At 38.5% G+C, this 12,298-nt stretch overlaps 2 protein-coding genes across 3 annotated transcripts in view; both read left to right on the forward strand.

Moving 5' to 3' along the window:
* LOC142339039 (calcineurin B homologous protein 1-like) overlaps positions 1-12,298 on the forward strand; it is a 416,603-nt gene that overhangs the window by 211,177 nt on the left and 193,128 nt on the right. The gene's annotated exons all lie outside the window — the stretch shown is intronic.
* LOC142339034 (uncharacterized) overlaps positions 1-12,298 on the forward strand; it is a 101,260-nt gene that overhangs the window by 55,791 nt on the left and 33,171 nt on the right. For both annotated transcript variants that reach the window (XM_075388659.1, XM_075388660.1), the window contains one exon: positions 5,416-5,456. In XM_075388659.1, the coding sequence (XP_075244774.1) occupies positions 5,416-5,456 (41 nt within the window). The remainder of the gene's footprint in view (positions 1-5,415; positions 5,457-12,298) is intronic.

The following is a 12,298-nucleotide window of genomic DNA, read 5'->3' on the forward strand; positions in this document are numbered from 1 at the left end:
GCAATTGAATCCGATAACGCAAGTGTTTCAAGTGAGAATCAAGTCACTTTGTCAGCACCGAAAAGCAAAAAGCGAAAGCAGAACGCAAAAAAAGGAGCAGCGAAAAAACCAAGAGCTCGCATTATAGACTATTCATCAACTGATGAAGATTAAACTCAGTGATTTGTGTATGCATGTTCACATACTAACTAAGTTTTTTTACCATTAAAAAGCCCGCGAACAGAACTATACAAAAGTAAGCACCAATTGAGATCAAATTTTTAGAGTTTTTGTTGAAGTGCTGAACGCCCGGTCCCTCCTCTTCATGTATTCCACAAATTGTATTTCAAACCTGTAGCTAGTAACAACTCTCGCAGTAAAAAGTTCCTCTCAAGAATCCAGTAGCAGTTATTTCAAGTCTCAATCAAAAATCCTCCACCCCAAAACAAAACTCCCCCAACGTGCGCCGCGAACCACTAGCTTGATTGCTAGAAGCTGCTTGATCTCCACCTCAATATATTGCAAAGCCGATCTCAAAAGTTCGCGACCAGAACTTCTACGGCGAGCTCAACCTCCAGAGTTCACAGTCTTTCATTGGAATTTTGGATTTTTGATTTTGACTTGAAACAAACTGCCAACAGATTACCCAATAGGTACCTTGGCCTTTTCTCAGCTCATTTCAGAAGTTTACATAGATATTAGTTTCAATTAAATAGAAAGTTACATTTCAGTACAAACAAGACACATCGAAAATAAAAGACTTGTACATTGTTTAATGAATAGTATAAACCAAAAAAAGTTCGCGGGCTTGGCTTAATTGTTTATTTACTATGTAATTTTTGTTGTTAAACTTTTTTTGAGAAACCGGAAAAAGTTGTGTATCTGATCTACTGATCCTTTTCAACAATGTTTGAGTCAAATAAACTGACCGATTCTCTTGTAATTTCTATTCAAAAGTTGGTTTAAAATTTCGCAGGACCAGATTTTTTTTAAAAACCTTTTTATTTTATCCGGTTCATTGATATAAAAATCTAAAAAGCAGAAAAACAACCGGATAGAGCAGATAGTTCCTTCCCGTAATCAGGTCCTGTAAAAAAATTCTTACTTAATTGTTGCGAAGGTAGACGAGAAGATCTCCGTTGTTGAATTGAACTACAACTCTGCCTTCTACCTGGAACTTTTCGGGAACTTCACACTTCCCACAATGACACAGATTGAGGTCAATAAAACCTCTGTTCAAGCACTCTTTGATTGGTCGGAGAACAAATTCTAAATATTTTATCATTTTTTTTTTCAAGTGATACAGTCTTCTCAAACAAAAACATCAGTACTTAGTTGCCTTTTTTTCTACGATTTGTATAACAATGGTTTTCATTGTATATCTATAGGTTGTATGCTATCCTTTGAATTAAATAAGTTTCTGCAAAACATCTCATTAAAATATTCTTTTTAATAACTTTACTGCTTACTTTTTTTGTTCTCAGTTGCTGGCATTACTTCGTTTGAACATCAAAAGTCTTCAATAAACGTTCAGCTGAAACAAAACTTTCCATAAAATTAATTCAAAACCGCCCACTCCCCCCCCTTAGTCAGCTTAAATCTATTAGACCCCCCCCCCAGGTGCACATTCAATATTTTTACAAAGTAACATGCTAAATAACAACACATAAATTGTAACTTGGGGAAATGAAACAAACAGGGGGAGAAACAAAAACAGGATCTGTTCTACACCCCGTTCCCCTTATTGAGCATATGTATTTTACCACAACCCCCCCCCCAACACACTTTCGTTTTTTTACATGGTAATTTGCTACAATGTAACTCAATACTCGTTTAGTGAGGGGTTGGACAATTTGAAATTTCTGCGGGGTGACCATCTACAACGGGGTGGGACAATTAGAATTTTTTAAAATGAAGTAAAATGTCCCCCATATTTTACATTTTTACCTACATATATACATTGATTTTTTATTGTCCCTGTCACTGACTTGTTATTTTTCACAAAAAAGTCTCTTGAACCCTGACTACAGTCAAAATATAACTGAAACATTATTTATTTTCCGATGGATGACACTTAATCATTGTGAATTAGTGTAAATTTAAAAGTGGAGCAAGCATTCTTGCACAAGCATCCATGTGAAGCAACTGAAGGGTTCAAGAGACCCAGGTCCATTCGACAAAACTCAAAGTCTTAAAAAGTTGCACAGAACCTTGATTTCTTTGATATTACAATTTCTCCTGATTATTCTTGCCCGAATTAGGACTGCTTAAAACGCTTAAACGGTCGGAACAGCTCAGACATTACCAAAACAAAGAAAGTTTCAAGACAAGATTTTCTGTACAAACCTGTAAGTGATGAAAATTTTACAGCTCAGATCCAAAAAGGAGGTTGTCCAACGAGTCCAAGAAGAAATGAGAATCGACAAATCTTCACGAAGCTGTCAACTTAACTGTTTTTATTGACAAGTAAGTGGGCAAGTTATTGTACAAAATTCCAATGAAAAACATTAGACCAGACACATGTAGCTTTAGATTACTAAAAATCCAACATTTAAAACCCTTAAGGTAATGAAACAGTTAGAGGATTTTAATACTGGCTCATCTAATATCTATATTAATGCAGTGCAATGATTATAACTAACTTAAAACAATTAAAGCCTTTGATGCAAACACTTTAATTCAAATCCCCACTAATTCAAATAATCAAACTATTTCGTAACTTGCCCCCTTTCAAACAGTTTTTACAAGGAAGTGGTAAGTTTAGGTTGTAGGAGCTGTAGACTCTTCAAGTTGAACGTAATTTCCACGGGTAGAATAAGCTAGCTAAGTAGAGCTCAACAGGTTGAGAAATAAAAATGAATAAAAATGGGACCCCAGATTTATAGTCCAGACAGTTCCTTTTTTTCACTGAGACACGTGTTATTTTAACCAAAAATGTTGATAAGCTGTTTTTACTGGTACCCCTGCACCCCCTTATTTGTTTCCCATAATTTTGATTTTTGATCTGTCGGCAATTTTTCTAAGATCTTGCCGCAAAAACCTAGTGGGGGGACAAAAAACCGAAATTTTGGAACATTTTTGGCTAAAAATTGGGTTATGTTTCATGAAAATCGGATATATGCACGCTAAGTTTTGCAGCGCTATATAATAAAGCAGTAAAATGAGCGAGATTACTGGGTAAAATGAACTCATTCCAACGCGTCTCTGTCTAGCGCTGAACAATATGGCGGGAAATTAGCACAAGTTTGCAAGGGAAATTAGCACTGTTTACAAAACTTGCAAAGAACTGGTTTCAATTAGCCTAAGAAAATTTTAGACGAATGAAATAATAATATAGCCCCATAAAATCTTCAAAAAACTGACTAAAACCTCAAAAATAGGGGGGACATTTTATTCAGATTTTCAAAATTTTCAAGTGTCCCACCCCGTTGTTGTCGGGCCGAGAAAATCAGGCTTCCAAAAATGTCCGTCCCCCCCGTTGAGGTTCTAGTCATTTTTTTATACTACTCACACACACACACACACACACACGAGGACACTCTCTCACACAAACACCCACACACAGAGATAATCGCACAAACACACAAACACACACACGCACATACACACATTGATACACACGTAAACACACACAGACTCACACACACAGACACAAACACTAACTCTCACACACAAAAACACACACACACATACAGTCATACAAACAGGCAAACTCTCAGACAAACACACAAGCACTCTCACACACAAAAACAATTTACATACACGCGCAAAAATACATGCACGCGCAAAAACACACAAACACACATACACACACAAACAACCTTAAACACAAACACACACACACGCAAACAGCAGCACACACACAACGGTGCGCACACATCACACACCTACACTGACAAATTTACACACAAACACAAGCACACAAACACACACACACACACACACACACACACACACACACACGCAAACACTTGCACACACACACACACACACACACAAACACCATCAAACAATCTCACCAACACACACACACACACGAACACACACTCGCAAATTACGGCACCCACAGTTCGCTGACACCCCACCCACCCAAAACACACACACAAACACACCGGTACACACAAACACTCACAAACGCACGCACGCACGAACACACAACCACATGCACACACATATAAAAACGCACGCTCATTCGCACGCACGAACACACACATTCACACATGCACACACACACGCACAAACATTCACACACGCATATACATAAACACATATACACACATGCACACACCACTTTCACGCACACACATACACTCACTCACGTACACACACACACACACACACACACACACACACACACACACAAACACACAATCACACACACATATACATACACACATACACACACTCACGTACACAGATACACACATACACACACTCACACACACACACATTCACACACATATACATACACACACATACACACATGCACACATTCACACACACCCACATACACACACTCACGTACACACATACACACATACACACGCGCACACATTCACACACACATATACATACACACACATATACACATGCACACACTCACTCACACACATACACACACACACACACACACATACACAAACCCACGTACACACACAAACTCACGTACACACACAAACGCACACACACGCATATATACACATACACACAAGCAAGCAAGCACATATTTAGACTCCTCGTTAGACAGGAAAATTTTTAATTGAGTTATTTTAAAGGAAGATCAATATTATTTACTATATACTTTTCCATGCGGAGAGTAGAGGTTAAAATGCGTTTAGTTTGAAGTTAACTGCGTGAAAACTCCCCGTCAAACTTGCCCATAATTTTTCCGGTTCAGATTTGGAGACATAAAACAGACAATTTTTAGTTCGGCTGCAATTAATTTTGCGGTATTCAGTTACCTCAGTCGCTTTTGATTAAGTGAAGTGAAATTGTAGCCCGTCTATTTAATTTTTACAGCCCCTTATCTAAAATTTCTACTGACTGGGGCGTTTCCTTTCACAAACTCTTCAGTCAACTTATTTTTAGCAGATTCAATTTTAGTTGCCCTACTTTAACTTGCACATTAAGCAATGGCCTTCTACTTAGCAAAAAATTTTATTGAGTTGAAGATTCATCTCGTGGTAAGTAATTTCTTAAAAATTTGCTCAGTTTCTGATATTTTTGTAAAACCCTTTTCCACACCCTATTAACTCCCAGTCCATATAATTAAGGCTACGAAAAAATTTTTTGTAACACTTAGCTCCGGAAATAGGCCAGCACCAGTTTTAAAATGCATTATTTTATAGTTGATGTAAGAACTGGTTATACAGAAGTTCCCTAATTTCTGAAAAAACAGTCGAAACTGGCAGATATCTTGAAAAGATAATGTTTCAGGCTCCCAAAGTGGACAGTGACGTGGAAAGATCAGAAAACAGGTGAGCTCATTCACTGACTGAATTTCATGGCATTGAATAGAGAAAATTTGACATTCAGTTGTTTGAAATCAGTGCTTTATGCGTGGTATTATGTTAATGTTCTCAAAATTCAAGACTTAGCGTTTGTGAAAACATCCAGGTAGTTTCACATCAAATTGTGAATCTAGATATATTTCAAAAGACACATTTTCAACGAAATTGTAAGTCTTAATAGGACCCCTAACCTGATAAATCTCCCCCATGTCAATTTGGCTCGTAACATCTTGCAAAATAACCATTCGACTAGCAAGAATCTCGAAAGACAACTATTTCACTTGCAAGTGTCTTCAAAGATAGCCATTTGACTTACAAGAATATTGAAAGATATATATTCGACTTGCAAGATGAAGTTTTGACTTGAAAAAATCTTGAAAAATAATCACGTGAATTTTAGGAACGTTGCAAGATTTTGGAAGATAACCGTACGGTCTCAATACCTATCAAAATTATCTGGAAAGTAATTGATGTTTTCTGCAAACGTTCTCACTCATTTTCTATCTGATATTAGAAAGGTGTGTTGCTATAAGATATTTCACCAGCTCGGTTTTTTCTTGATAGTGGAGTTTCGTGAATGTATGATTTTATGACTAGTCTGCAGATTGAAACGATCAAATCATCAAATAAACCAAATTTGCTGGAAACAACTTAATTGATATTGGTGAGTGCCATCAATGATAACCAATTTTCGGCAACACATACGACAAAACTAAATGGGTACACATTTTTCTAATTGTATAAAAAATATAGTTTTATAGTTTTCCAACATCAAGTTGGCAATATAATTAACCAAAAATCCCAAACAAACGCTGACGAGAAATAATTCTTGCAAGTATGTCGTGATTGAAAACTATCCAGTCCGCCAAAAGTTTATCTTGCTGGACGTAACAAGAAGTTTAATTGAATGTGACGAGATATTCATTCAGGTCTTACACAAAAAAAGTCTGCCTTATAAGACATTTCACCCGTAAAATGGTTCTTCTAGTATTACACAATCACTATTCTGATTAACAAAAAAGTTGTTATTGTAAAAGTTCTGATGAGACGTTGGTTTGAAATTTTATTGCTCAGGGTTGAAATAGTAGCTTTCACAAGCAAGATTTTTAGCCCATTGCTGCACCGCTCAGAAATCGAGCGAAAGATTAGTTTTCAATCGCAAAAAGATCTTGAGAAGCAAAATTTCTGGGATCTAATGACTTCTCTAAGCATAATTTCCCCGGCGTTAAGCAACAAGATTTTTTAACGGCTGCTCTCCCATCAAAGTCAAGGAAAACTTTACACCGCCCCGTTCGTTTCAGCAGTTTCAAATCTGTCCAGATATTGTGTTTTTGCAGTTAACTTATGTAAACTGTATTATCAGCTCTACTGTAGATCACCGTTGCATTACTTGTTGCTCAATTACTCCTGATAACTAATTGCTCAGCTTTGCTGTATAACAAACTCGTTTCTCTCAGAATAACAAAACAATTCAATTTGAAGCAATCAATTTTTGCTCGAGTTTTGGTTAATAACTCAAGTTGCAATTCGGAATTGCAAAACCCCCTATGTTCAGCCCTAGGTAACTGTCCTAGCTACTGATTAGAGCAAACAATTTCCGACTCCGATTTCCTAAAATTTCCCGAGAGTTTTTCCCAATAATCAAAGTTAACAAAATTAACCAAATTCGCACTTTGTGCTTCTCAGCGCACTCAATTGCTCAATAACGCAAATTGTGAACTTAACTAGGCCTCTTTAAAGCCAGTAAGAGAAACTGACTTTATGCTTTGTACAAAATTTCTCTTACTTTGGAGCTTCGTTCCTCAGAAAGAAAATTTTGAGAATATCAAAGTTTATTCTCTTTTCACAAGTCAAAGTAAAGTTAAAACTGTACAATCACTAATATGATCTACAGAAACAAAACACGATAACAAATAATTTACCGCTCAAGAAAGCGTGCTTCAATACGCTGTGTATGTCAATTCAATAAGACAAAATTAACGAGTTTCAACTGATTTTTGGTAGTTTTTCAAACTCTATTTATACTGCCGTTCATGTCAAAATAGCATCACTGATTGGTTGTAGATTACTTTGTCCTAGGATTCTCTGTATAGACAGTTTGGGGTTCGGGATACCGTATACGGTGCCCCGCACTCTCTGAATTCATATGAAAATCGCAAAATTAATCGAATCTGGCTTAACAAGTTGGGTATCTCTTTCTCCGTTGGAGATAAATTTGTGTGATTGTGAACACTTGAATACGTGGCAATAGTAGCGTAGTTCGAATTTGAGTTTCAATTTAACTGCATTTATGACGACTGTGTACTAATAATAGTTGCTAATTGTAAATGTTGAACAAGGTGAACAAATCCGTATGGCTTCAGTAGAACGTAACATTAAATTTCGCTTGTCATGCTATTCTAGTTTTGAGGCTTGAAATGGCCTTGAAGCGCTATTCAATTTCGTAATTGAGTTAGTAAGCTCAGCCGCCACATCGCCTGCCCTAATTTTCATCGCGAAAACATCTATTCCAGGTAGTACTGGGGCCAGCTTCACTACTGGTCTCTTGTACACTCCGTCGTTCGTTTGAACTATCGCTGATCGAATCACACCGTCAGACTCAATGGTGGTCTCCGTAACTCGACCTAGATTGTAACATCCACGCTTATTGCTGTCTTCGATCAACCAAACGGGGTCGCCTTTTTTAAGGGTTTCGTTCGCCGTAGATCGCCCCATTTGCCGATTATTCAGAGTTGGCAGATATTCTTTACAAAATTTGTCCCATATGAGATTTGCATAGGCTTTAGTTTTTCGAAAGAGCTTTTGTTGATCAAAAAATTCGTCTGCGCACTGTAGGTAGGGTAAGCAAACGTTCCTCTTCTCTTGTCAAGTAGGAAGGGATTGGGGGTCAGTGCTTCTAAGTCATTAACGTCTGAACTGGAGTCGAAGGTCTTGCGTTCGATGTCTGCTCAACAAAACACATCGTAGTTGAGAGAACGTCCTCGGTGACTGATCTGTTCCCCAACACTGCATACATTGCTTTCTTGCAACTCCTCACCAACCGTTCCCAAAGTCCATCAAAGTGACGTGTTGCGGGTTGCGGGGGGGTTGAAATTCCATCTGACTCCTCGTTGAATTGGATGTTCTTCGATCCCTCCTTTGTTCCATGCACAATGTACTCCGCAAACTTTCGCTCAGCTCCAACAAAGTTTGTTCCGTTGTCGCTGATAATTGTACTGGGTATTTCTTCCTCTATTGACTGTTGATACAACATTTTCAGGTTTGGGTCCCTTTGGAATCTTCTCTCCAGTGAGTAAAGCTGACCCAAGGCTGAGCTGTATTTGTTCGGTAGATTTGGCTCTGGTTCACTCCACAGCATTCCCATTTCGTACCGCTCACCTGTGAACTTTTTCGTACTCTCTAGCATCTTTTGTGCCTGCAGTTCCTTCTTCGAATGACTTACGACGTTGATTTTGGAAGTATGTCCCACCAGGTTGGGATATTCTCAGCCACTTTCAGATCTTGAAGGCGCATGGCAAACATGGCTGATGGCAAACATTTTGTCTTCTTTTTTCCGTCATGGGTCCACTGACTACCCATGCTAGCTCTGTTAGAACGGCGAAAGGTTCACTTCCTGTTCCTATTTTATAGTCCAATGGGCGTTGTAGCTCGTAAGCATCTTGACCAAAGATGATGCCAATTTCATCAAGTTGAAGCTTTTGTTGGGTATAACACTCAACTGATTGAAGATTTGCTTCAGCTTGCTGTAGTTGTAGTTTGTGTTCCCCAAGGAAATTGACGGTTGTTCAAACGCTTCGATTGAATGCACCTTTGAATGTAGTCCCCTATATTTTGAGAGGAAACTTTTCTGTCTTCAGGTCCTTTGTTCCATGTATGCCAGCTATTTTGAGCGTCACATCGGTGCCTTGGGCTCGTAACTTCTCTTGGACACTTTGATCAATGAATGAAACCGTTGATCCACTATCGAGGAAAGCATATGTGTTCAGCTTGTTTCCACCGCTCTGTATTGAGACACGAACTATCTGAAGAAAGCTAGTAAATTTGTTACTCTGGTTGATTGTTGCTGCGCTTACGTTGACTGCGTGATTGCCCTCATCCATTTGGTTTTCTGGGTGTAGCAATCGGTTGTGCTTCTTGATGCATCCATCGATACCGCACGCATTGACTTTACAATCTTTGATTGCATGTCCTTTGCCTAGACATCCGTAATATAAGCGTTGCTTCCTCACTGCTGCGTACCGATCATTCACACTCACATTCCTGAATAGTGGTTAGTTCCATATTTTATGAGTGCCATTAGCTACCGGACAGTGATCATTTTGCGTTTGCTTCGTTTTTTCACGTTCGAACTTGCACTGAAGTTCGATACTTTCGAGAACCGTTTGTCTCTTTTTGTCTTTCTTCGGTCTTCTTCTCCTCGCTCTCCCTTGATAGCTGACAATTTTTGTGCACAAATGCTATCCTGAATTCATTGCTGGTTGTGTGCCTTTGCTTATATATGCAAGCCAATGATAGTCCAAACTTGCTTTGCACTTTTGTTCAAGGTCAAAAGAACTTTCAAGGTCTCAAAAAAATTGTAACCAAGAATTACCACCTGCCCTAACAAAGTCACAAGAATTGTAACTTTCAAAACGACTAGTTTGTTTCCGTTTGGATTCAAAAAGCTATACATCAGCAAAAAAACCGTTGAAGCAGGGCTTCATTAGTAATCGAATATATTGAAATGAACTCGTATTCTTTTCTGGTCCGCCGAACAAAAACATAGGATATACCTTAGAATCAGATTGAGGAATCGCACGCGGGTTAGGAACAGCTCACATTAGACATAAGATTCTCTATCGGGGGAGGTATATAAGACTAAGATAGGCTAAGTTGGGGTATCAAAAATAAGCTAATCAACAAAAAAAATTGAACAACCATTAGATAACCATCCCCCCTAGTTCATTTAAGTTGATTAACTTAAATTTACTGACAGATTGATTTGCCTAGACATCCGTAATATAAGCGTTGCTTCCTCACTGCTGCGTACCGATCATTCACACTCACATTCCTGAATAGTGGTTAGTTCCATATTTTATGAGTGCCATTAGCTACCGGACAGTGATTATTTTGCGTTTGCTTCGTTTTTTCACGTTCGAACTCGCACTGAAGTTCGATACTTTCGAGAACCGTTTGTCTCTTTTTGTCTTTCTTCGGTCTTCTTCTCCTCGCTCTCCCTTGATAGCTGACAATTTTTGTGCACAAATGCTATCCTGAATTCATTGCTGGTTGTGTGCCTTTGCTTATATATGCAAGCCAATGATAGTCCAAACTTGCTTTGCACTTTTGTTCAAGGTCAAAAGAACTTTCAAGGTCTCAAAAAAATTGTAACCAAGAATTACCACCTGCCCTAACAAAGTCACAAGAATTGTAACTTTCAAAACGACTAGTTTGTTTCCGTTTGGATTCAAAAAGCTATTCATCAGCAAAAAAAGCGTTGAAGCAGGGCTTCATTAGTAATCGAATATATTGAAATGAACTCGTATTCTTTTCTGGTCCGCCGAACAAAAACATAGGATATACCTTAGAATCAGATTGAGGAATCGCACGCGGGTTAGGAACAGCTCACATTAGACATAAGATTCTCTATCGGGGGAGGTATATAAGACTAAGATAGGCTAAGTTGGGGTATCAAAAATAAGCTAATCAACAAAAAAAATTGAACAACCATTAGATAACCATCCCCCCTAGTTCATTTAATTTGATTAACTTAAATTTACTGACAGATTGATTAACCTGGGTCCCGGAACAAGAGTTATCTAGTGGGGGAACAAATATATGCCAAGTGTTTTTTGAGTCTTTTTTTTGAAAACCAAGGAGGGCAAAACCGTCACACTAGGTAGCATTAATCGGCCCCTCTGCGGTTCTTAGACTAAGTGTAACGTTTTTTGTGTGTTTTTTGGTTGTCTTATTGGTCGGGGGGAGAGATATTGGGGATCTTTTTGGGTTTTTCTTTGTTTATCTCTAACAACAATCATCCGAATCAAAGACACCCAAACCAAAGACCGACACAGCAAAAACAAAGACACAGCAAAGACCAATGCACCAAAGACAAAGACACAGCAGAGACCAACAGAGCAAAGGCAACGAGACAGCAAAGAAAAAGCAACTTAATAGTCACCAAAGCCACAGACAAAAGACAAAGCACCAAACAAAAGTCTTCAACAATGACAGAAAACCTAGAGAGATTGAAAAAGTCAAGAACAGCCCAACGCACAGTGGAAACCAGATTAAACAACGAAGCCAAAAAAATTACAGATAGACCTGGACAAAATGTCAGTGAAGAGGAGCTCATACGATTGGAACAAATCTCGACATCGTTGACAAAAAAACACAGTTGTACCTGTCAGACATGAATCAGAAAGTTCAAAACTTGATCAATGACACCGACACACTCGACGAAGAAATCGAAGAATCGGAAGATTACGACGACAAGATAGGACAACATGTTGACCTAATAAACCGCTTTGTCATGTACAAAAAAAAACCAGCCAGAATTTCAACACCACGATTAGCAACTGGACCAACGTTCATCACCAAAGTGAAGCTGCCGAAGCTGGAATTGCCAACTTTTGTGAAGACTACAAGGATTGGACGTCTTTCTTCGACTAGTTCAATGGAGTAGTGACAAGCAACAACCAGATAACCGACAGTCAAAAATTGCAGTATCTAAAAACATCAGCGAAAGGAGACGCCGCAAAGCTTTTGACCTCTCTCCAAATCACAGACGCAAACTTCAGTACAGCATGCGACATCCCAAAGAACAGAAT

The sequence above is a fragment of the Convolutriloba macropyga genome, chromosome 5, assembly GCF_964194025.1.
Source record: "Convolutriloba macropyga chromosome 5, txConMacr16.3, whole genome shotgun sequence".
Lineage (NCBI taxonomy): Eukaryota > Metazoa > Xenacoelomorpha > Acoela > Convolutidae > Convolutriloba > Convolutriloba macropyga.